General features: G+C 36.5%; 1 protein-coding gene across 2 annotated transcripts in view; it reads right to left on the minus strand.

Annotated features, from left to right (window-relative positions):
- PLPPR5 (phospholipid phosphatase related 5) overlaps positions 1-26,628 on the minus strand; it is a 447,842-nt gene that overhangs the window by 87,227 nt on the left and 333,987 nt on the right. For both annotated transcript variants that reach the window (XM_072644088.1, XM_072644089.1), the window contains 2 exons: positions 13,844-13,976; positions 8,912-9,162 (listed from right to left, as the gene is read on the minus strand). In XM_072644088.1, coding sequence (XP_072500189.1) covers positions 8,912-9,162; positions 13,844-13,976 — 384 coding nt within the window. The remainder of the gene's footprint in view (positions 1-8,911; positions 9,163-13,843; positions 13,977-26,628) is intronic.

Genomic DNA, 26,628 nt, shown 5'->3' on the forward strand with positions numbered 1-26,628 from the left:
TAAAAAAAACATTATTTTGATGTGTCCATAGATTTCATCAGAGTGCCAAAGGGTTCATCTCTCTCTCTCTCTCTCTCTCTCTCTCTCTCTCTCTCTCTCTCTCTCTCTCTCTCTCTCTCTCTCTCTCTCTTTCTCACTCACACACACATCATTAAGAAATACCAGTCTAGACTGCATTTTGGGAATAATTTTGTTCTTTCAATGCAAACTCAAACCCTACCCACTCATCTTAAGTCAGGGAACCAGTGTATAATTGTGTAAAAGTAACACTATAGATTGAAGCATGTTCTTTTTGTTTTCCATTATTATTATTATTATTTGGACATGTCTAATTTAGGAATGATTTTTTGCATGAAAATACAGATTCGTAATGAGTTTTGGGATTTTTTTTTGCCATCTCAATGGGTGGGGGAGATAATTCAGAACTGAAAATAAAATTGAATTAAAAAATAAAGTGACCGAATACTTTGAGGAAGTCTCAAGATATGTTTTCTGGAAATATCACTTTATATTTTGTTGAAATTAATTTTTTTAACCCTCCTAGTACACTGCATACTTGCACCATAGCTATTCACTTAGTATAGAACTGGTAACCAGTGATAGGACTTTGCCTTCCTTAAGGACTGCTAGTTTTGTGGGTCCTATTGACTGTGATAATGATGACATTAAAACAGTTTTACACAATGCTCTAGATTCCTTGGAGAGATGTAAGAAACAGGGTAAACTATACAGAAAAAGAGAGCAACGACTCTGTGAACTATTGGAAGCTGTGAGGCATTCCTACGTCCCCAAATGGATAATTGCCAACTGAGCTACTTGGACAATAGTTACTAAACTTGCCGTCACTGAATAGGACCTTCTGCATTAATTTAACATCCTTACAAGTGAAAATTAGAAGCACTGAGGATCATATAAAAGGTCTGCTAAGGGGATGGATGCCAGTCCTCAGCAGGCAATGAGTGACCCACAGCCAACACTCTCCTCAAAAGGCAGTCAGTGGTGACAGCAACTAGTTTTTACAGACTGCACATGAATGAATTTGTAGGGGACTCAATTTATAGTTACAGTCAATCTCAAGAGGCCTCTAGTCCTGTCGTCCAGAGAGATCTATTTTCAGTCCTTGCTAGGACATGCTACTTAAGGAATGTAGGAGTGGCAGAGAACTACTGAAGGGAAACATAAGAGATTAATGGATAGCTTTGAGGTTACAGTTCACATTTGAAGATATCCAATAGGCAGTTAATATCATAGCCCTGACTATAATAGGCATTTCTGTCAAGTGTCCTGATAAATTCCAATGAGAGAGAGAAGAGACAGCCAACGTTATTACAGATGGGAAAGGTAGCTCTAAGGGATTGTAATCAAAGGAAAAGGGCATATGGAGCAGATGGACAATACTATTCCAAAAGAATGGGTTTGGGTATATGCTACAACCCTAGGTTATGTGCATCAATGAGTGAATAAGGCCAGTGTCCCAATTACTTAGGGTTGGCAACTCTTGAAAATAGAGGGGGAAATGATGTTTTCCATCTACTTCCTGTATGCCTCTAGAATATGTCAATCATAAATGAATGAGAATTTATGAAGAACTCCTTATGTGTATGGCAATGTGGTTGGCACTGGGGATACAAAGGCACCCCCCTACCAAAAAAGTAAAATAAAAATAATAAAACTATACTCTCCCCTCTGGAAGATTATTTTCTATCAGAGACTGATAACATGTACATACATGAAAGAAAAAAACATTTGCTAGGTCCTTACCATGTGCTAAGTTCTGGAGATAAGTACAAAAATGAGATAGTTGTTGATATCTAGGGACTTGCTTTCCCTTAGTGGGAAACAACATATTTAGGAGTGTGGTGGCCAGGGAAGGAAATTTTTGTCTGGAGAGTCCCATGGAGGGTGAATTGTTTTATAGAGCAGCCAACTGATATGTTTTTTTTCAGAAACAATGATAAAGTTTTGGGTTTGTTTTGTTTTTTTTTAATATATATAATCAGAAAAACAAGACGGTTGGATATAAAGATGTCTAAGGTTCCTTCCAGGAGTAACTTCTTCTTAAAGTTTACTTCCCAATCAAGACAGCTCAATCCTTGAGGAGGCATTTGAAAGCTGAGGGATTAACTTTCCCCAGAGAGTAGAGGTTTGCTGTCCAGATGTCAGCTCCAATGGATGGAGTTCAGTCAGAGAAATGGGGCAGCAGGGCACATAGCAAGATGGGCTTAGAGATCAGCTGGATGGAATATAAAGTATAAAGTGTCAATCACTTGACTTGAAATCAGGAGACATCTTGGAAGGATCTTAAACTTAGCAACATTGCTTACCTGCTAGGAACTACTCTGAATGTTTTTGGTGTTGTTCAGTTGTGTCTGACTCTTCATGGTTCCATTTGAGGTTTTCTTAGCAGAGATACTGGAGAAGTTTACCATTTTCTTCTCCAACTCATTTTACAGATCAAGAAACTGAGGCAAACAGGGTTAGTGACTTGCCATGGGTCACGCAGCTAATAAGGCTGGATTAGAATTTAGGTCTTCCTGACTCTGGGCCCAGAGGTCCATCTACCACACTACTTAGCTGCCCCATTCTGAATATTGTCTCATCAATAAAATGGGGATAATACTTAGACTCCTTACTTCACAAGGTTGGGGGTAAAAAACTTTATAAACTTCCTTAATATCCATAATAATGTAAGCTATTATTTTCCAAATATTTTCATTGCAATTCCAGTTTTGCCTTGGGATAACCAATTTGGGAATCATTATTAGACAAGGAGCGAGAAAATAGATCAGTCACTTTAATAGGCAGGTCATATAAAAAGGCAGTTCACATAAAAAGCATGTTGTGACCAAAAAAAGGTAGATTCCTCATTCAAAAACCAAGATATCAAAAGAGAATAATAAAGTCCCTTGTTTTCTTTGAACTGAAATGGGTGTCCCTAGCTGAGCATTCTACTCCAGACATGTTCTGATTAGAGCAAAGAACGGAAAAAAGGAACCTAGGAATAAAGGCTGGCATCTCCCTGGCCTTGCACATCACTCTTTTCTTAATGAAGAGCCAGATCCCATTAGTCCTGTAACTCTGTACTCCATTTTTTAAAATCTAGTACTTTATTTTTCTCCAATTTATGATCCTGCAGATGCATGATGAGTTTGCAATCCACTAAACCCAGCTCTTTTTTAAAAAGAAAAACTGCCTTCTAAGTCACAGCTTCCCAATCTTTACTTGTGAAAATGATTTTTTGAACCCTAGCAAGAGCCCCTACATGGCATTCTCTCTGTCATCCATTATCATCACACCACCCACCCTGAGAAGAAGTCCTACTCCTCCTTGGATTGTTTCTGTGCCAAGTTTTTGTATTCATTCTCCAGTATCATGTCTTGTTAAAATCTAAATTGGTTAATGAGTTTCTGGTGCTTCCACATCAGTATCTTTAAACAGCAACTTCTATTCTTTTTCAAAAGAATTATTTCTCTTTGCATCTTCACGACTCTGTTGCTTTCTAGATTCACTTTTTCTGTAGAATTTGGATGCACAGGATGCCATCTATTTGAACTTTACATAAATATGACAGATTGTACTTATTTTTCTTCGACTTTATCACAAATTCCAAGGTAGTATATTCCAGTCAAGGTTCAAGTAATTTTTACCTCATCAATCAGGTGAGACTGAGCACTCCGCAAAGTTACCAATAATTCCTTAACTGTCAGATCTAATGTCCTTCTCTCAATCCTCGTCCTTTTTGACCTCTATGTATTATTTTCCTTGATACTCTCTTCTCTCTAGGTTTTCCTGCCATGGATCTCTCCTGATTCCCCTGCTACCTGTCAGTTTTCTTTGCTGGATGTTCCTCTAGGTCATACCTTCTAACTACGGGTATACCAAAGGCCTATACCTTGGTCCTCTTCTTTTTCCCCTCTATATCATTGCCCTTAATGACATCATCAGCTCTCTCACATTCAATTATCCCACTGTGATAATGATTTTTAAATCTACCGATCCATCCCTAATCTCTTTGCTGACCTCTAGACTCACATCTCTATTGGGTATTTCAAACTGGATATCTCATAGGCATCTTAAAGACTACACGACCAAAATCAAACTCATTTTTTTTCTCCCAAATCCTCCCCTTTTTGTAACTCCCCTCTTACCATCCAGGGTACTACCATCCCCTCAGTCACCCAACCTCCCAACCTAGGTTTCATCCTTGACCCTTCTCTCTCTCTCTCTCATCCCATATATCCAATTTGTTGCCAAGTTCTGTTGATTTTACCTTTGAAACATCTTTCAATACACCCCCGCAGCTCTCCTCTGACATTTCCACCGCCCTAATGTTGACTATTATCACCTCACACCTGGACAATTGTAATAGCCTTTTGGTTAGTCTCCATGCCATAAGTATCTCCCTACTGCAGCCAATCCTCTAGTCAAAGTAAACTTCATAAAGCACAATTCCCACCATATTTCATGCCCCTACTCTAAATTTCAGTGGTTTCCTGTCACCTTCAGGATCAAATATAAAAACTCTGTTCTGTATTCAAAGCCCTCCAAAACATCACCTTGTCACCCCATTCCACGTAGCCACCCCTCCAGTCTTCTTAGGTTTGTTCTTTATCATGTACCCAGTGATTAAGTGACAGTGGCCTCTTAGCTCTTTCTTACACAAGATATTTGATCTCTCAACTCTATGGAATTCTCTCCTTCCTCATTTCAATGAAGCTCCACATAATTTCTTAATCATGTCTTTATGCCCGAATTTCAATCAGAATCCTGACCTCTTCAAATTATTTCCTTATTCTTTCCAAACCGCTTGAAATTATTTCAGTGACAACTGATTCTGTTTCTCCCTCCCTTGATCATCACTCAAGTGGCAAATTTATTCTTAGTACACCATGTTAATTGTATTCCAACTTGGACCAAGAGCCCAGCCTTCCTACAGTTATAAGCCATGGTTCAGAAATAACTTGTTCTCTTGACCCTAGAAGCCAGAACTGGGCACAATGGTTGAGATTTACAGAGAAGCAGAATTAGACTCTGCTTAGTTTCTAACAAAAGTAAAATTGGTTGCCTCATGTGGCAGTGAGTTTCTCTTACTAGATGTAAGCAAAGGAACAACTGTGTGGGATGTCAAGTCCATGAGTATTTATTAAGTACTTACTACGTGTCAGGCATTAGGCTAAGCCTCAGTGATATAGGGAATGGCAAAACCAAACCAAACCAACCAACCAAACAAACAAAAAAACCCCACTCCCTTCTCTCAAAAACTTCCCAATCAAATGAGAGGGAAAACATGCAAGCAACCATGAAAAAAATGAGTAATAGGCAGGTTAAGTCAGACATGATTTAAGAGGGGAGACACTAAGGGTAAGGAGGAATAAGAAAGGCTTCTCCTAGATGTTAAGACTTTAGCTGAGACTTGAATCAACAGTTAATAAGCATTTGTTAATCATTAGCTATGTAGCAGATACTGGACCAAGTGCTTCTGGGGATGTAAAGAAAGGTAAAAATGAGATCCTTGTTCTCAAAGTGCTCACATTCTAGTAGGGAAGGTAATATGCAAAAATTATAAAACATATATATGGTGGAAATGTAAATTACACTTTGAGGGGTAGAGTAAGGAGGAGGCAGGCCCAAGAAGAAGCCAGGAAAGGCACTGTGCAAAAGGTGAGTCCTGAAGGAAGCTGGAAAGCCAGGTGCTCTATTCTAAGTCAACTCTTGCACAATGTTTAAGTGCTATATAACTGTTTTTTTTTTTAAAATTACTATTCTTATTCTTATTTCAGGCCTGAGAGACAATCAGTAAATAGGCACATGAAGAAGAGGTGTAGTTTCAGACTGGGCAATTAACTGAACCATGGAATGGGAAAAGAGAAGTAATGTTAAATACTCAGTAAACTCCAGTAGCTTCCTGTTGCTTGCAGGAACAAATACAAAATGTTGTTATTTGGCATTCAAAGCCCTCCTGGCCCCCTCCTACTTTTCCAGTCTTATACCTTATTCCCCAACAAATGCTCTTGGATCCAATGACCCTGGCCTCCTGTTCAAAGCACCTCTCTCAGCTCCTGGCATTTTCTCTGACTGTATACCATGGCTGGAACACTCTCCCTACTCTGCTCTGACTGTTGACTTCCCTGGCTTCCTTTAAGTCCCCACTAAAAGCCTACCTTCTACAGGAAGCCTTCCCTAACCCTTTTTTAATTTCAGCCTCTATTAATTATTCCCTGTTTATCTATATCTTGCTTTTTATAGATCTGTTTGCATGGTGTCTCCCCCATTAAGCTCCTTGAGGTAAGGGGCTGTCTTACATCTTCAGTGATTGGCACAATTCTTGGCATACAGAAGGTGTTTGCTAAATGTATGTTGAATTGAGTTGAAGCTTGGAAGGATAGATTGCGGCCAGGATCTGAAGATCTTTAAATCCTAAATGGAGGATTTTATATTTGCTCCTAGAAGTAATAGTTAATTGGATGAGGAAATGATAGCCAGACCAGTGCGTGAGGAAAAGCTTTCCAGCAGCTCTGTAAAGGATAAATTGAAGAAGGGAGAGACTTGAGGCATGGAGATTAACTGCAAAAGTCTAAGCAAAAAGTGGTGAAGGCCTGAATAACATGGCTGACCATTTGAGAAGAGGAAGGGGGAGATGTGAATGACTATAATGGAAATAGAAATGACAGATTTGGAAACTATGTCATCTGAGGGAGAGTGAAGAGTAAAGATATAAGTCCAAGGTAGTGAACCTGGTATATGCAATAATGATGATACTGTTGACAGAAACAGGAAAATTCAGAAGGGGGATGGGTATGGGAAAAAATAATAAGTTCTGTCCCTCTAATCAAGGGATCTTCCATCATGTAACCTTCTTGCCTCCAGTTCATTATACTTAGGAATCAGCTCAGTTGCATAAAAGGAAACATATAAAAGTTTCTAACCTAAAGGCAAATACTGGGTCAACATAAAAATGCTACTGTTTGTTTACCCAGTTTTCTTGCCCAGGTTGTGCATCCTTGCTATTTGTCTTTCTTAGTTTAAAAATTTAAGAAGGACTTTGAGCAAATAAGTCATTTTTGTCTACTATAAATATCCAGATTAACTAAAAAGGGCATGTGAAGAAAGATGCTCTATGCATCCAGAGAAAGAACTGGTAAGTAGGAGTATGTATAGAATAATTTTACATGCACACGCACACATGCACATGCACATGCACACACTCACGCATATGTGTGTGTATATGTATTTGTTTCTAATGGTATCTATCTCAAGGGGGGAAGAAGAAAAAGAAAAAAAGATATTTACATGATAATTTTGTTGTATATTTGAAAGAAATAGCGACTTGTAAATAGTAGATTTGTAGTTTCACGTACAATTATCTTTTTATTGTACATTATAGAAATATTTGCTTTATTTCATAAATTAAAAATAAAATTTTAAAAAGCTGACTCTTTTGACCTTACGCCTTCCTAATAGTTCCGATCTAGCCTGAACATTTGATTCTGACCTGTCCCTGACTTTTGGTAAGCATGTGCTCTAAATTGTCTGATTTTAGATTTCCAATTCTTCTTTAACCACTGACTTCCAGGATCCTCTCTGGTCTTGGCCCACTTCAATTCTTATTCTCTGTTGTATATCCTCAGTCTTGTCTTGAATCTCCTAGGCTGAACTCTTTGTCCTGATTCTAGAACGTGACCTATTCTGCCCTTTGTTTCCTGGGGCTTACATAGTTAAAGCCTAGAGAAAAATTGCCTGCTCCAGCTTCCCTGACATATAAGAGCCAGAACTACAGTTGTATATAAAGCATCTGATTCTGAGACAAGACTAAGGATGAATTTCTTCTTTAATCCTGACAGGGAAACCTGAGCGCAAACACTAATTGATAGTCGGCAGTTAGCAGCAAGATGGCCAGTTGCACACAGAGGTGTATATTTTAGAGAATCATAGATATAGAACTGAGAGAATTTAGATATCATATATTCCAAATCCCTCATTTTATAGATCATAAACAGGTTCAGAGAGTTGAAGCAATTTGCCTAGTCATATGGGTAGCAAATGTTTGACACAGGATTTGAACCAAGGCCTTCCTGAATTCAAGCACAGTCCCATGCCCTCTCTACCACATCACTAATAACCATTCTGTTAATCGTGATTTATTTCATTAAATAAATAGTGGTCATAGTTGATTGAGTGCTTCACCATAGTTATCCAATTTGCCCAAGGAGTCCCATTCAGGAAGCACGTATATACCTACCTAGCTGAACCCTTTGGCAACTACCCAAAATGCAGGTGTGGGAGGAAACAATAGTCTCTAAAGGTCTGGCCTTGCAAGCAAACCCTAGTATGAATTGACAGTAAACATAATACAGGCAAAGGAAAGTATAATTTAGAGGGCCATGTGGGTAGTGCTCCTAGCAATAAGTATTAAAGCCCTGGCTAAAGCATCATGACCAATAAGGACAAAAACCCTATTCATGAGAAGGATATTTCGTGACATGAAACACATGACATTATCTCATCAAAGGCATTATAAAATCTGAGTAGGCAAAGATGCCTTGGTAATTCTCTTAATTGAGTTGTTGTTATAAGTTCATGAGAACAGCTGAAGGCCACATTCATCTCCATTAAATCTTGTTTAATGGAAAGATAAACATACCCACAAATAGAAATGCCAATGGCTACATATTTTTTAATACGGCCAACCACCAAAACCAGCCTGACACATCCTCATGAGAGCCAAGAGACTTAATTTTACCCCCAGTACATATAGCAACTATTAAAAATAAATTAAATACTCAGAGGAATGTTAATAATGTGCTATTAAGTGACTTTTTTAACAGCAAGGAAAAAATCAAAACAAAGCTAGTGCTCATGCTAATATTTAATTGGATAACGCAGAGAAGAATATTTGCTAATCCTTACTTACTGCCAGATACATCGCTGCATACACGCTCAGGGCTGCTTCTTTGGAGGGGAAGGTTTTTCTAGCTCTCATGATGAGATCTGGGTTACCAGTACAGGCCTCTTCACCACTGATGAACTGCGTGAATTGCTGACACCCAAGGGCTGTGTAGTTGGGCTTGCAGAGCGCAAGGAAATGTGGAGCCAGATTCCCTGTCACTACCTGTCCAGCATTCACAAAGATATCTGTAGCAAACAGCCCAAATGTATAAATCCCTGAGGAAGAAAGAAAATAGTGAATCCCCTAGGTTACCTTGGGCTCTAGCAGACAATAAATCAACAGGGAAAACATTTTGGGAAACACAAACATTTTATACATATGGCCCTCACTTCTTTCCTCCACCTCCTTTCTCCTTAACCATCTGGAGTGGCGGGAGTGTTAAATTATTTAAGACTCTTGAGTGTTGTGTTCAGCTGTCTGCCACTAGCTATAATTTTATGCCTGGCATGTTTATAAGACTTATAACTTGCAGGAGGAAAATGTATTCTGGAATCTTGGAACCATTAACTATCCTTAAAGCTTAGGCCCAGGTGCCACCTACTTATGGAGGTCTTTACTAGTTCCCTCAGTTTTTAGTACCATCACTGAATACTTTTTTCTCTAATTCTTGTATTCAGTTATACTTGTGCATATTATTAAGCCCTCCCCAATAAAACAGAAGTTCCTTGAGGGCAGGAACTGTTTCAATTTTGTACTTATAATCCCTGCACCTAGCATGGTGCTTGGCACAGGGTAGGTACCTAATAAAAACATGCTGCTTGATTGCTTCAGAAATGGAACTTGTACATTTATAGCAATTTATCATAGTCTATATTCTTAGTTATGCTAGTATGTTGAGATCCACATTTCTTCTTTTGTCTGGAAAAATTTTCATCAGCATATGAAAATGCAAACCTCATGTGCTATTCTGTGAGGTACGCTTCTATATCCTTCTTCATATAGATATTTTGATGGACTTGCCAATTAGCGCTAAAAGTCAATGCCATTATATTTTATTATCATGAAAAATCTTAAATGAAGAATAATGGTTTCAGAGGCATACCTACATTGCTTCAGAAACAAACTTTTTTAGATAATAGCTAATTATTTGGTTTCAAACTATCATTTTTAATGGACTGGAACTATGTGTACATACATGGGTATGTATATATGTCTAGATATATCATTTCAAAGTAATTCTGATAAAAGAAATGAAATAATGATTTAATTATTATTATTAGTTATTTTTTCTGGGTAATTTTATCATTTTATTAATAAGGCCAGCAGGTTATTAATAAAAGAATGGCCATTTGGTTATCTGTCTAAGACCAAAGACCTGTAATAAATATAATTAAAAGAATGGGAAGATATATACCCTTAAGTTACTTCAAACAATAAGATCAAATGCTAGGAACTCTTTCCCTACAAAAAACATTTACTGAAGCCATGTTACTCCAGTATCAAAAAAAATTTCTCCGACAAAAACTAACAGCTCTAAGAGGGTATTCTAGGACCAATGTATAATGTGCCAATATTTCCAAAAATAAAATTTTAGAAGTTAAAAAAGTAAAATAAATCCTCTATAAACTGAATGTCCTATCATTTTCATCAGTACCTTTAAATCTTGCCAGACTAGAATTAGTTTTTGTGCAGGCAAAAGAAACATGGAAAGAAACTTTTATTTTGTTTTGTTTTCATTTTTTGTTGTGGAGAGGGAACCATAAAAGTCTCATGTTTAAAGAAAAGAAGAAAATGTTTAGTCCCTGTAAAATTATTTGGTAGGATTTTTTTAAAATCTGCATTAACCCCCCCCCCCAAAAAAAAATACCTAAATAGATAACATAGCTATATGGCATTAGAACAGCCTTTTTCTTTTCTATATATGATTATAACTTTATGATTTTGGGAGTCCAAAGTTGATCCAGAGATAGAGTGAACTTCATCTATCAAAGCATATGTGCAACTTAAATCTCTTACAGAGCTGCCTCTGAGCATGGGACTTGCTCAGGGTCACATAGCCCAGGTTTCTTGAGTTGCTAGACCAGATGTCTAGCCACTATGGCTAGCTGCCTCCTTCAGTGTGCACAGGTAAGGTAAGATTATAGTGGGTTTGACTGGGTGCCCCTCTCCAACAATAACATACTTTTGTTATAACTTAAAAGCAACAAATAAGCCTAATTTCTTCTAAAAGTAAAACAACTGAAGAAAAATTATCAGATCACTTCTTTGGTGTAGAATAAAATCACTGTCCAGAAAATACTAGATTTGAATTTTGTTTTTAAACACTTACTAGCCATGTGACCATGGGAAATTTTTAAAAACCTCTCTAAGGCTGATATGCAAAATGAAGATAATACTGAAGGAATCAAATGATATCTTAGGGTCGCATAATGCTAAAGAATAGTTTATAAAGTATTTTATTTAGAAAGTATTATAATATTGTATAAATATCAACTATTCTATCAATCTCATATTTAATTGTAAAAAACCAAATATTCTTCAAACTTTATTTTTAAATGGGGATATGTGACTGTAGGGAGTTGGGGAAAAATTGACAGCAACAAACATTTGTTAACCATTTACCAAAGAATTGAGTCTCATCATACTAAGAGTTAAATTGCATTACACCTCTTTCTCAAAGATCCTGTCTACAGTAGAGTTCCAGGTTGCAAATCTGCTCACAAATATCCTTCCTTGAAGCATGAATTTAATTTAAATGGAATTATTCCCCTTTCAACTTAATCACATTTTTTTTCTTGTCAAAATAACATGAGAAATGGTTCACAAGGATGTGGCCAATATAATCAATGAACAAGCACTTCTTAAGTATATACTGTCAAGCAATATGACAGTTCAGAAACCCCTCCAAAACACGTCATTTACAATTATAATTCAAATGATCAAAATACCAAGCCCCAGGTAAATCTTTTAGCAGACCACAATAATAATCAATTGAGGAAGGTCTTATGATCAAATGTTTACCTTAAATGGAATGTCTCAGTTTGCAAAATAATTTGCCCTATTCTATAGTAAAGTCTGCAAAGGTCCTAAAGTAGAGGTTGTTTCTCTTTTTGGGGTTGTGGATTTAACAGTTTTGTTAAGCCTATCGATGCCTTCTTAGAATAATGTTTTTGTTTTTTCTTAATTCATAACTGAAGGAAATCCAATGTTTCAGTGAGAGGTTAGTGAAAATAAGGTTGTGATTTACCATAAATTCATAGAGTCCTGAAATCTACGCACAGACCCAAGTCAAGAACCCAGGCCCCTGGGCACAGACTAGCACTTGGCTAAATGGCAGACTCCTAAAGTGAATATATGAGTGTATCGAACTGAGAATAGATCCAACCCTTCTGGTTCCCCACCACCACATCTTCTAAAAGGCATTTCAGGCCTGAACATAACAGGGCTTATTTTGTAGTATTTATTCTCAAGTACATTTTGTGGGCTGAACAGAACAGGTTTTAGAAGGAAAAATGCTTCACAAAAACCAAGGAATTAGAGTTTTTTATAATCATGGCACAAAGATAAATTGATGATATTTATGAAACATTTAATGGTTTACTTGGAAAGGTACAATTTAATATGTGAGCCAGAGTGTGGGAAAGCTTAAATTGTGTAAAACAAACTTGATGAGTTTAGGGTGTTTTAATGGTTTTGATTTCTTTTCTAAGTAGGTAATTAGTACTGATGGGGTTTTTTTTGGAAATCTTGTGATAAGTTTTCACGTAAAGAATTATTATGTGTGTAAACATAGGCTTTTAACAAGATCAACAATTAGAATGGCAGCATACTTGAAGGCATTTATCTTTCATAGCTCTATTAGGGGAAAATATAACTAAAGATTATACTTAGGAGTCATCTTAGTATGTGAGACAGCAACATCAGTCAGCAGCATCAAACTCTTTTTCATCTCAATCTTGCAAATAAGGAGCCACCAAACTGAAGGCTGACAGGATATTAGGATATCTCCTACTTAGGAAGGGAAGCCTTGCAAAGAACAAATTGACCTTCACTACATGATAGAAAATGAAGGAATTTCCCTCTCTGTATTTCATTAATTTTATAGGTACTGACTTTTCTTAGTTTATATTTTCTAAGAAGCAACTATTTCTTTTATCCAAATTTTATTAACTAGAAATGATTTTCAGTGATTTAACACTGTAGGATTCGATATTTAGTATAATAAAATGATACAGTATTGAAGTCAATAAATTATGGATAAGTGCAGCACACACAACATTTGTCTCTTGATTAACTAACTTTAAGTAGGTTTATACCTTTTAACAAAATGAACTATTCTTTTATCTCTGATGACAACTTCCAGAAATTCAGCTTTGATGTATTACATACCATAGAAGTACACATGAGACTAAAAAGCAACATTTTTTTCTAGGCATCTATATATGCCTGCATGTGGGAAGCTATTTTCGACTCTAATCTACAAACACAGACAAATACATAGGCAAAGAAAGACGCCTGAAGTGAATCTATTATGTAACCCACAAACTGTGTCTTCCAGATGCCCAGGAAACTCAATGGGAAGTGAAAAATCCACTCAAACCTGTCCCCCCCATTCGTATTTTCTTTTCAGTTTACATGGTATCAAATAATCTGTTTCAATTATTTTTTTAAATAGGATGAAATAACCCCATTCTGCAGTTGCATTGGTTAATAATATATTCTGGTCATCTTTTAATTCTAGATCTTATTGTGAATAAAGGTGTTTCTTTCAAAATAGCATATCAATCATAAAGGATCCCACAATATCTGAAAGCAAATTGTTTACAAAAGAGTTTTGTTTTATAATCAAATTAATAAATATCAGAGAGATGACTAATTTTGCTGGGTGTTTGAATTGTTAGCTTGTACATAAGCATCTTTTCAAAAACAGTAAAAATCAATACCATGGACACATACCAAGAAATCGGACAGTTCTGCGTACCAGGGGATTTATATAGCAACAGTCTCCTGTTAAAATCGTTTTTTCTTGGTTTTCAAAATCCCTTGTGGCTAGTTGTAGGCAAAACACAGCAGTTTCTCCAACTATTATCTGAGGGAAGGAGAACAGAAAAATTGCACATTAGAATTTATTGAGTATAAAGGCTAATGAGGTAGAAATTATTTGGATTTGTATTGTAAATAAAATAAAATGACCCACATTAAATGGTTATGATTCCTGTGAAAAATTGCTATGTGTCATTTTATTTCCCTTACCAAATTCCAACATTGCAAAAAAATCCACTTGTATCTATAACAGATTTTTGGAAAAAGAGTCAATTCAAGAAATTAACAAGCTATGAATAAAAGTAAAATATAAAAGTAACTTTTTTCCTTGCACATTTAGACTAAAATAGCATATTAAAAAAAAACCTTTTAAATCATTTTGGGGAAATATTTTCTTTGAGTACCTAATTGGATTAGTACATTGAATATCTTATTGGTAAACCCAAAATGTTACATAACTTCAAAGCCTTTCAGATATTGGATAAATGTTACTTGTAGATCCACGGAACATGCCATTGCATTTCTCAAAAGTTTAGAAAATAGTACTCTGAAGTCTCTGCGACCTCATTGGCATAGGTATTGCCTGTACCGATTTAGACTATATACAACTCATGCATGTCTTCTCATACTATAAAGGGTTGCATGGTATCTTGTCCATGTCGACCTATGAATGTATGAAGATCACTTAATCATCACACTGAAGGTCTACTATCTTGTCTAACATTTTCTGTGCAACAATATTCAGACTTTTATAATTTGCTAAACTATTTTGTCATAATTAGATAATGTTTTCATGCTGAGATCTATGTGTGTGTGCCATCTTGAAGATGTTGTTCCTGATGTGCCTAAAGACTGCATTTTATGATAATGGCTAGCATTTATGGAGTACTGTAAAGTTTTCAAAACAGCTTACAAATACCATCTCATTTTATCCTTATAACCATGGGAGCTAGGTGCAATTATTATCCCTATAGATGGGGAAACTGAGGCAAATAGAAGTGAAAAGGCTTGCCCAACATCACACAGTTGTTAAGCATCTGAAGCTGGATTTGTCCTCAAGTCTTCCCACCTCTGAGTCTAGCACTCCATGCCACCTAAACAGCATTTAAGGTCCTTTATAACTCTGCAATTCTTTGACTGCATGATTTTATGATTCTATACTAAACCTGTTTATCAAAGATGAAAAAAGTCCTAAGTTTACAATTTTGGGCTAACATGGAAAGAACTACTTTAATTATTCTTGTAGATGTGGATCCTAATCCTTTTCCTGTGATTTACTGAGGATATAGATCTAGTCGTAAAATTGATGAATCAAATGGTATGTACCATTTGGTGATTTTATGGCCATGGCTCCAACTTGACTTCCTTTTTATTTGAATAGATTCTTATTTGGCACTTTGGTTTTATGAGATAATTCCTCTCCCCCTCCCCCCTACTCACATATTTTTCTTAAGTATACTACTTTTCCCCTCCCTCTCCTTATTTTAAGATAATTAAAATAGAACAAAACTACTCCTAACCCCCTTGTCTTACTTAATTCTTTTTATTGACAATATTAGGTTTCTGAGGGAAGCTTAATGTTGCATTCCCAATTAGAACATAAATACTCCATCTTTATTTAGTTCCTTCCTATTGCTGACATATTTACTTTTTCATATTATTCCTGATCTGTGCATTTTTATTCCAAAGTTTTTACTTAGCTCTGGTATTTGTATCAGCAATTCTTGGAAGTCCTCTATTTCACCGAAGATTCATTTATTCTTTGTAAGAGTAGGCACGGTTTGGTGAATAAGCTAGTCTTGCTTGTACACCTACATCTTTTGCTTTTGAAATTAAGTATTTCAAGCTCCCTAATCCTTTATTCCAAGGACTTCTAAATATTGTGGGATCCTGACTCTGTCTCCTATGCCCTTGGATTCTTTTTTTGCTGAATGCTTACACTGTTGTTGTTGTTTTTTTAATTTCCTCTGGAACCTCTAGATTTTGCCAATAATGTTCTTGAAGTTTTCATGTTGGGATTTCTTACAGGAAAAAAGCAGTGGATACTTTCTATTTTTCACTCTACCTTCTAGTTCTACAAGTTATACAGTTTTTCCTGAAATATTATGTCTATTTTCTTTCTTTTTTTTGTCATAGCTTTCAAGTATTTCAGTGATTGTTAGATTATCTCCTTGATTTTTTTTCAGATCAGTTATTCTTATATGAGATTCATAACATTTTCTGCCACTTTTTCAGCTTTTAAAATTTGTTTTACTATTTCTTGTTGTCTTGCAGAGCCTTTAGCTTCTGTTTACTCTATTCTAATTTTCAGGAGTTTAAGCTGTCAATTTTCCTTCAAGTCTTTCCTATAGGGCTCTACTATTTTTTTCCAGTTATTTCATCTAGCATTTTCATTTTATTCTTAAAATCACTTTAGCTCTTTAAAAAAGTCTTGCTTCATTTCTTCTAGGAATTCTAACTGAACTTGTGGCTGAACTGTTTTTCTTTGAGATTTTGCTTGCAGATATTTTGGAGACACTTGTTTCTTATGGGTTTGAGTTTCCATGATATCATAATAGTACTTTCTTTTGTGTGCTTCTTTTCTTGTTTATCTATTTTCTTGCTTTGCTTCCTGATTTAGGATGTATTAGGGCCAGCTCTGAATACTTCTAGAGGGAATCACTGGGCCATACTTGGTCCTGTTTTGTTTTTCTGAATACAGCATTCTATCCATTGCATCATCTAGCTGCCTAGGTGTAACCTACCTGTATTTATTATCAATTCCAATAGGGAACAATAGACACTATTCACATATCTTAATGGTCTTTATCTTTAGAATCTTGAGATGGTTGCAGTTTAAGAGTCCTAAGTTCACCTTGTATCTGGTTTGTATATGTTTTGTATAGACCTATATATGTACATGCTATCTTCCTCATTAGTTTTAAAGTTGCTTGGGGCCAAGAGTTATTTTCCTTTCGCCTTTGTAATCCCCAAGGCTTGGCACAGAGGCATTTATTTAATCAATACCTGGCTAATTGATTTAATTGGAACATAGAGTGGTTGTTTTATTGTTTTTTGGGTGGAGGATAGTGAAAGGAAGTAAAAAAAAATCAGATTAGAATCAGATGGTAGAGTGCCTTGAGCATCAGGGTCAAGAGTTTGTACTTCGTTTGGTGGTCAATGAGAAACTATTGAAAGTTCTTTATGCTTTGTTTCAACCACCTCTTTCGGGATAGAACTTTTCTCTAACTAAACTAATGAAGGGAGCTATCCTAACCCCCGCTCCCTCTCATTGAAACTCACTTCAGACAGCTAAACCTGCAAATTCAATTTAACAGAGAAAGTTGTTGACATAGGCATTTTCTCCAGTAAGTACATGTGGGACCCATTCCAGTGTCCCACAGCACACTGTAATTAGACACAAAATGTTAGCAAGTAACACCACTGGAGAGTGCTAAAGCTCACACCTTAAACCACTACCTACTGCAGCAAGAGCAAAACTTTTGAACCATGGTGATTTCCAGTGACATTTTTACAACTCCTGTTGTATTACTTTATAATTCACTGCTATGGCTAGGAGTTCATATATAATACCCAAAAGAAGTGCAGGCCAGAGGTTGTCATAGCTTACCATAAAACACTATTCTTCCAATTTAATTGAGAATATTTCTTGTAAAGGTTAAAATATTTGACCTAAATATCTTTTTTTTTTCCCAAAAAAAAAAGGTGAATGGAAAGGAAGTTGGAGTTAGTTATAATTTTCCTTATTGGTCAATGGTAAGTTATCTTTCTCAAATATCCTTTCTCTTGGACTGCGTTTCCTTTTCAAAATTACATCTTACAGTTCACCATCGGGAAACTCTCAGCCAAACACGTGTGCACACACTGATTAACAGACTTTAAGGGCATTTCACAAGTTGATTCCATGCTGTTACCCGAGGGGGTCCGATTCATGTTTATTCCCCCAATCCATAGACAGCTGAGAAAGAACACACACCTGACCCCTGGAACTACATACCTCCTGACCCACATACAGATGAGTTCCCAATTCTGTAGCAATCGCACTAGAAGCACTGGCGGAGGTAATAGAAGAGTCCCCACACTTCCTTCCTTCTCTCTCTCTTTCTCTTTCTCTCCTCTCTCTCTTCCCTTCCTCCTTCCCTCCCTCTCTCTTTCTCTCTCTGTCTCTCTCTCTCTCTCTCTCTGTCTCTCTCTCTGTCTCTCTCTCTTTCTCTCCTCTCTCTCCTTCCTCCCTCTCTCTCTTTCTCTCTCTGTCCCTCTCTGTTTCTGTCTCTGTCTCTGTTTCTGTCTCTGTCTCTCTGTCTTTCTCTCTCTCTCTCTCACACACACACACACACACATACACAGACACAGACACAGACACACACACACACACACACGCATGCACAAGCACACACTGGTGCCAGAGCTCCCCTGGATGTGGCATCTTACCTATCTCGGTAAATCCTCTGAACCTAATCCACTACTATGGCTCAATACAACTTCTCCAGAACTTTTTCAGAACTCTTTTTCAGCTAAGTATTTGAACTTCTTTTCAGTCTGGCTCCCACCTACCTTTCCAGATTTATATATGTAAAGGGCAGGATCAGAATTATGCCTAACACAGGTGATCATTACATTGTCCCACTTACTGCTAGAGAAACCTAATCAATTGTAATGTGCAAAATTACTTCACATGTTCTATATCCCTATCAAAGTGGATTACTAATTGCTTCTAACACTTGGCATTCCAAGTCCTATCTCCATCATTTGGAATGATTTCTTTCCTTACCTTCATCTTCTAGAATCCTTAGATTTTTTTCAAGGCTCAACTCAGTTACCATGGAAGTTTTTCCAGTCTTTTGATTTATTAATACTTTCTCCTTCCTCAAATTACATTGTTTGTATACTCCCTCTCCCCCAGCTGTAAGATGCTTGAAAGCAAGTACTATCTTTCTAGTCTAATCTTTGTATTTCAAGAGACTAGGACAGTACCTTCCATATGCTTGGCACTTAGCCAATGTTTATCAATTGAATTGTTAAAAGCCTAACTATGATAAGTGCTTTGGGGAATAATTCATAAAAGCCTTCTTCTGAGGTTCTGGTAGATCCTAGTATGCTGATACCTTAATGTTTTTCTATTGGTATAGTTTGGTGAGTAGGGAGACATTCATTTCATCATGCCTTTCATTCCCTGACTCCACTCCCATACTTTAACTCCCTTCTCTGTCTCTGATATCTATTATAAGAAAAAATGAATACACTGTATTCATGTAGATTGTAAACAGTCTACATGCACAAAGTATATGTAATATATCAGGGATGGAGAAAACAGATTCTTGATGACTTTCTCTGATCTCTCTGCAAATTCATTGAAACCAGGAGTTCTTAATCTTTCTGTGCCATTTTTTGTTGGAGCAAAATTGTGTCTATCACTTCAATATATTAAACACATGGGGCAAAAAAGAGAGATTGGACCATGGGTTGAACCCATGGGATTGAACCAAACCAGGACTGCTAAGGAAGAGAATGGAGAAATAGATACTTGTTTCTGTATATCTGTGCATTGGAGAAAATGCAGTCACTTTTCTATATTATGTACTTCATCATTTTCAATGTGCAGGAGAGCCTGATTTGTAGGGGGATTAAATGAATGTACTTCAGACATATTACTTTGGGGGAGTGGGATATTTGGCCTCTATGGGGAGACCCTTGTGAGAAGGGAAATCCAAGAATCTTCTTGTAGTGCACCTAGAATACAGAGAAGAAGAGAAGGCTATAACAGACCTGAGCTTAGCAGGAGGAGCCTTCTTTGTCACCATTCCGCTCTGCTGCCTCCCTCTTTTTGCATATCATTCCTGGGCCACCACATTTCTTCCACTCAGCTCATTAAGTGCCAGGCAGGACTAAGGATACTGTCTTCCCCACTCCCTCTGGTTCTTAGCTCATGTGGTTCTCATTCCTTCTTCTAAGTCTATTCTCTCTTTCAAAATCCTGGGTAAAATTCAAGTCTTTCTTCTGGTTCAAAGATAGTGAGAGTCATTCTAAGGTCTGGGAGGGAATGTTAGCCCTTCAGTTTTCAAATCTCTATTACTCTCTATTATTATTGATCTCTATTATTATTAAGTGTTCACAAACTTAACAAGTAAAAGATGAAAAAGGAATGACTAGACAGCAGTTTGTCTGTGAAAAAAATCAGAACTTTGAACAAAGTCTTTTTGACTTTTTTGATTATTAGAAATATCCAAATTATTACAAAGGACATGTGAATGCATCCAGATGCATCTGCATCTGGAGAAAGAACTGATAAATAGAAGTATGTGCAGAATCATTTTACACATATATGTATATATGTATGTATATATATGTATGTATGTATGTGTATACACACACATATATATTTATATACATGTGTGTCTAATGTAGCCATCTCTAGGGAGGGGGGTTAGAGAAGACAAAAAAAGGGGAAAAGTTTATATAACTTTATTATATATTTAAAAGGAATAGCAAGTTGTTTATAAATTTGCAGTTTCAAATATAATTGTCTTTTTTATTATACTATGTTATGGAAATCCTTATTTTATTGCATAAATTAAAATTCAAATATGTAAAAATTTTTAAAAAGAAAAAAATTAGGAGGCTTTAATGGATAGTAAGAAAAATGTAACTCAACAGCGGGATATGCCAACCCCTGCTCCTCCCCCAAAAAAGCTAATGTAATTTTTGGCTTCATGTTGTCTGGAATGGGAAAAGCAATAATCATGCTATATTCTGTCCTGTTCAGACCACATCTGGAGAGGTTATTTGGGGTGCCACATTTTAAAGATGATATAAATCAAAGAGTATCCAAGAGAAATCAACCATGATAACAAACAGCCTTGAGGTCATGCCTTTTCAGAATTGGTTGAAGGAACTCTGAATATTTAGTTTGCAAAAGTAAAGATTTGGAGTGGCATGATAGTTGTTTTTAGGTTTAAAGTATAAGAGGTCTAAGATTTCTCCTTTGTCAATTAGAGGCAGCAAAAAGAAATCTATGATAGGGTCTTGCTTCATTTGAGGTCTTTAAGAAAAAGCCCTATAATATTTGTGGGAGAGAAGATTCTCATTCAGATGTGGGTTGAACTAGAAAGATAGCATGGGATAGAGGAGAGAGCACTGGAATGGGAGTCAGCTAGGTTTCAATCTTTTCTTTGCTATTTGTTGGATGTGTGATAACTGTGGCCAAATCACTTAATATCTTTGATACTCACATTTATCATCTGTATAAAGGAGATGATAAGATAATAAAGCTAGTATTATTGAATAGATGTTGCCATGAAACATCACTTGCATAATGTATCCAAAGTGCTTCACATAGCAATCAAAATATGAACATTTATTAACAGTCTAATATATGCCAGATTCTGTGCTAGGTGCTGGAGATACAGTCAGAAATAAAATAAATTTGGTCATCCAGGACTGATATTTTATTGAGTGAGAAAACCTGTATCTAGATAAGTATATACAAAATGGGTATAAGGTAATTTTTTTTTTTTCAGAGAGCTTACTAGAAGTTGGAGGGGATCAGGAAAGTCTGTTTAAAAGAAATCAGGGAGGGAAGATGAGAGGGATAGTTTTCTATTCTACTGTTGTGGAAATGATTGTTTTATTTTTTTAGGTTCAGAATAAAATAAATAAAATTTTAAAAAGAAAAAGATGCCATAAAATATAGAGGAAACCAGGAAGAGAAGGCAAGAAGAAAGTGTGTTCCTGGCATGAGGGATGGTCAGTGCAAAGGCACAGTATGTATAAAAGAGCAGTAAGGCCAGATTGACTGGACCATAGAGCACGTAAAGGGGAGCATACCAAATTTCGAAGGGTTTTCAATGCCAATTAGAAGAGTTTATGTTTAACTGTAGCAGTAATTGGGAGCACCTGGAGTTTATTGAACAGGAAAAAGATGTGGTTAGACCTGTACTTTGGGAAAATCATTTTGGCAGTTAGACGTTGAATTGGAAGGGTAGAATGTAGAAGTTAGATCAATTAAGAGGCCATTGGGATAGTCTCGAGAAGAGGAACTGAGGCCCTGAACTAGAGTGGTGGCTGTGGAAGTAAAGAGAAGGGAATAAATGTGGAATATATTATGGAAGTACAATTGCTTCCATAAGACAAGATTTAGCAAGTGATTGTATTTGTGGACTAAGAGGAAGAGGGGACTGGACAAAGGCCACTGGGTTATGAAACTGGTTGAGTGGAAAGATGGTGGTACTGTTGACCATAATAATGTTAAATAAATGCCAGATATTATTGCCTCTGAGGTTCCTTCTAAAATTCTGTAAAGAGTCAGAGTTAGATCTTAAACTTAGGAGTCTACATCTAGTGTGATTTCAGAAGGTTGTCCAAACACCATATAATATAATTTCTGAGGAGTGAGTGATCTCTGAGAAAGGGGGAAGTTTTATAGATGACATAGGACTAAAGTTGGGCCTTAAAAGTAGGATTGACTTTGGAGATACAAGATAGGAGAAAGACGGCACAAGAACATTCAGGGCATATTTGAGGAACAAGCTTTATGTCAATTTGGCTATCCGGGATTTATACAAGAATGCAAAGAAAGATAAATCTAGAGAGGTCAGTTACCTAAGTGCTCAGACTGTGGAGTTTCAAGAATACTGAAGTGATGTGTGAGTGATAGATAGTTTTCTCTCAGAAGGTATCTGCAACTTAAAAAAAAATGAGTTCTATATTTTGAGTCAGAGGACATGAGTTCAAATCTCAGTTCTTCTATCAATTTCCTTAACTTCCCTGGTCTTGAGTTTCCTCAAGTGAATATTAGAGAGTAGAACTACATGATCTCCAAGGTCTCTTCCAGTGCTAAATCTATGGTTTTAACTGGAGGTTTCTTTTTGTTGTTGGTGGTGGTGATGATAATGATATTGTATTGACGACTTTTGTTTCTGCATTAGAGGCATTTCTGGATATACAGACATACTTCCCCAATACCTTCCTCGCCTCTCTCCAATATTCTACCCTTACCTTGAACCTCACTTCATGACAAAAGGGAAAAAAAGATCCCAAGTCAACCAACACATCTATAATGCAAATAAAACAAAACAAAAATACCCCTAAGTTCCTTCCTCATTCAGCTCTTTGGAACAAGACATATTTTCAAATAAAAATTATAAATGATAGTTTGGTTCCAGGAAAACCCACCAAAGCTTATTTAGTTCATAACACTGCTGAAATTTTGTGCATATTTGCTGAATAGACAGTAATAACAATAATAACAAATCTACTATTTATATATCATTTTAAAGTGAAACCATTTACATATGTCCACTTATTTGAGCCTCATAATAATCCAGTGGGGTACATGCTATTATTATCCCCATTTTACAGATGAGAAAGGTATGGCTAAAAGAGATGAAGTGAATTGCTCAGGGACACACAGAAAATAAATGTCTGGGATAGAATTCAAACTCATCTTCCCAACTCCAAGCCCAGCACCCTATCCTCCACCACTTAGTATCTTGTAGAAATCAATATATTTGTAAATGAATGGCATTTTAGCTACATATGCTATCTAGGTCCTGGATAGTTTCTGGGATGAGAGAAGGCTTCAGCAAACTCATCCAGGAAAAATCCAAGCTCTGGATCACAGACAAAATCATACAAAAAAGATTGCTATCAACTTGGTCCTTGAATTAAAAAGTAGGAAAGAGAAGAGCAAACATGGTAGCTTTGGGTACTGAAAGAGACTGGAAGGAGCTTCTAGAGAAAGGAATCTATTTCTTCAGACATTTTGATCACAGCCCTTGCCTCAGCACTACCTGCTCCCTTTCTTTTCCCGCTCCCCTTCTCCTCCTGTTCCCTACCACCACCATTTGACATATCAGTTGTGCCACCCCTTTATAGAGCTTCATGACATCCTCATACTCCAACACTGGGGCTACAGATCAGAAACAGAATAGGGTGATCTGTGTGTATGGTGAGAAAGGGGACCTTTCCCCAGGCTTCTGTAAGTGAAAGCTGAATCAGGCCCTTAAGCAGGTCACATTTGCCTTTTAAATTGCAGTGGCAATCATAGTAGGGGTATGAGATGGGAGTGCATGTTTAAACATTTTCAGCACCGTTTTCCAAGTCATATCTAGAGTCCCACCTTTTTGCCTCTGTGCCCAATGAACTAATCAGGGATACTTCTCATACCATGATTATTTTATACTGGCAAGGTGCACTGGCAATTCAGAAAAAGAAGCAGAAAGTTGCTATCTTCATCCAGAGGAAAAAACTGATAAATAGAAGTATGCATAGTATAATTTATATGTATATGTGTGTGTATCTATATCTATCTATTTGTGTGTAATGGTGGCCATCTTTGAAGTGGAGGGAAGGAATAAAAAAAAGAGACAAAAAAGGAAATTTACTGTATTTAAAGCAAGTGGTACATAGTCAATGTATGACTTTATGTGCAATCATCTTTTTATTGTACTATGTTATGAAATGTTTGTTTCATTCCATAAATAAAAATAAATAAATAAATTTAAGTAAAAAAAGAAAAATTAGTAGGACCTGTCTCAAAGTGCCCCATATGCCCTTTGTTTTCTCGATTCCATCATGACAAGAGGATTTAAAATAAGCTTTCCTGGGTAGATATTATATTTACAAAATTTCATTTGTTATCCCTCTCCCTCATAAAATTAAAAGAATTTAAAGAGAATAAAAATATTTTTGTGCTATAGTATAAGGACAGTCAGCCTCAAAGCCAGGAAAACTTGGGTTCGAATTCTGTTTATGACACGTACTATCTATGTAGCCCCTGGGAAGTATCTTTCACTGCTCCAGGCTATTCTCTGAGACAATAAATTGGAAAGAAGGTGCCAACTATATTGGTGGAGAAAATTCCTCACCAGAAGCTTCCCACACAATGACATCACAGATTTTGTTCCTTTTTGTTTTTCATCAAGTCAAAATTGTCAGTGGTCCTGGGTCTAAATCTGATCTCTAATGCCTCCTACCAGTGTGACTTCAGCCAAGTCACTTCCTGGGGCCTCAATTTACTCATCTGTAAAATAATGGGGGTATAGCTGATGTCCTCTGTGGTTCTTTATAGCCCCAGTTTTATGATGATTTTTATGATCCCATGAACTCAAAAGCTTTCCCAGATCTCTGGGCATGTGGTAGGAAAGGGACAGGGTGGCTCAGGTAATGCTTCTTACTCTGGAAAAGAATCAGTCCATGTCCCATATACAGATATATATAAAGCTACATATATATGTATACATATATGGTCCATGCATATATATATATATATATATATATATATATACATGTAGCATTATAGCCATGGAGTGCTTCAACTGAATTAGCATAATTTCATAGCAGGCAGCCATATGCCATACACTTCCATTTTTACAAGTGGCTCTGTTCCCCACCGGGTTCAGTAAAGATCTGAAGAGTCATTAGTCAGAGAGAGAGAGAGGTTGGCATAACACCTACATTTCCTATATAGGTGCTTAAAACTGGCCTTCCACCTCATACCCCATATTCCATCCCTTTATTTTCCTATTACTCTTTGATAGCAGGGTGCTGAAATGGGTTTTCTTAGAATTATGTAATAATTACAGAATTTTTTTTTCAAACTCCCCAAAAGCTTCATTAGCACTGATAAAATTCACCTATGGAAGTATGACTCAGAAGCTCAGTATGTGATATTTCAGTGGGTTTACAGACTCATGGAACTCAGGAGGTCATCTAAGCAGGAAGACATTTAAGCTGATTGCTGGTGATGACTCAAAGGTCTTCATGCACTGTTGATTTGAAATTGGTATAAGAAATCATTTCAAATATACTTCACTACTGGGGATTTTGAAATTGGCCCAACTCTGTTTGATTTACTTCTCAAATAGTTCAAAAATGTAAAAAAAACAAAATCACATAACTGAGAAGGGTAATCTGTAAAAAAAAAAAAAAAACAAAAAAAAAACTAATATAAGTAGGAGTGCTGCTACTCAAAGTTTTTTGAAATTTAGGCTTCAGAAGGGCACAATGCCTCAGGGGAAAAACACTTCACTTAGGTAGAAGACCCATGTTTGAAAATCAGCTTTTGCACTTCCTGGCTCTGTGACCTTGGTGATATCACATTTCCTTTTAGAGTCTCTGATCTATTATAAAATAAGGGAAATGCATTAGATGATTTCTAATCCATCTTCCAAATGTGATGTTCTGTGACTCTGAAAGGACTCATTCCATTCCAATCCATTCACTTCATATATTGCTTACATGTCCACATTAATGTACAAGCAGAAATACCAGTATTTCCCACCCCTAGCTTAACACTGGCTATATAAAATTACCAGTTAACTGGAATATAGAATGTACAGATAAAACATATAAAATGCTTTGCAAATATTTAAGGAGAATTATATTTGATCCTCAAGACAACAGGGAACCAATATTCAGTTAGGTGGCAGTGGATAGAGCAGTGAGCCTGGAATCAGAAAGACTCCTGTTCTTGAATTCAAATCTGGTTTCAGAGACTTCCTAGTTGTGTGACCCTGGACAAGTCTCTTAACTCTATTTGCCTCAGTTTCCTCCTCTGTAAAATGAGCTGGACAAGGAAATGACACTGTAATATCTTTGCCAAGAAAACCTCAAATGGGGTCATGAAGAGTCAAACATGACTGAACAACAACAACATTCAGTGGGTGTGTGGGAGGAAGGGGATGGCATGGTCAGATCTA

The sequence above is a fragment of the Notamacropus eugenii genome, chromosome 2 (genome assembly GCF_028372415.1).
Source record: "Notamacropus eugenii isolate mMacEug1 chromosome 2, mMacEug1.pri_v2, whole genome shotgun sequence".
Lineage (NCBI taxonomy): Eukaryota > Metazoa > Chordata > Mammalia > Diprotodontia > Macropodidae > Notamacropus > Notamacropus eugenii.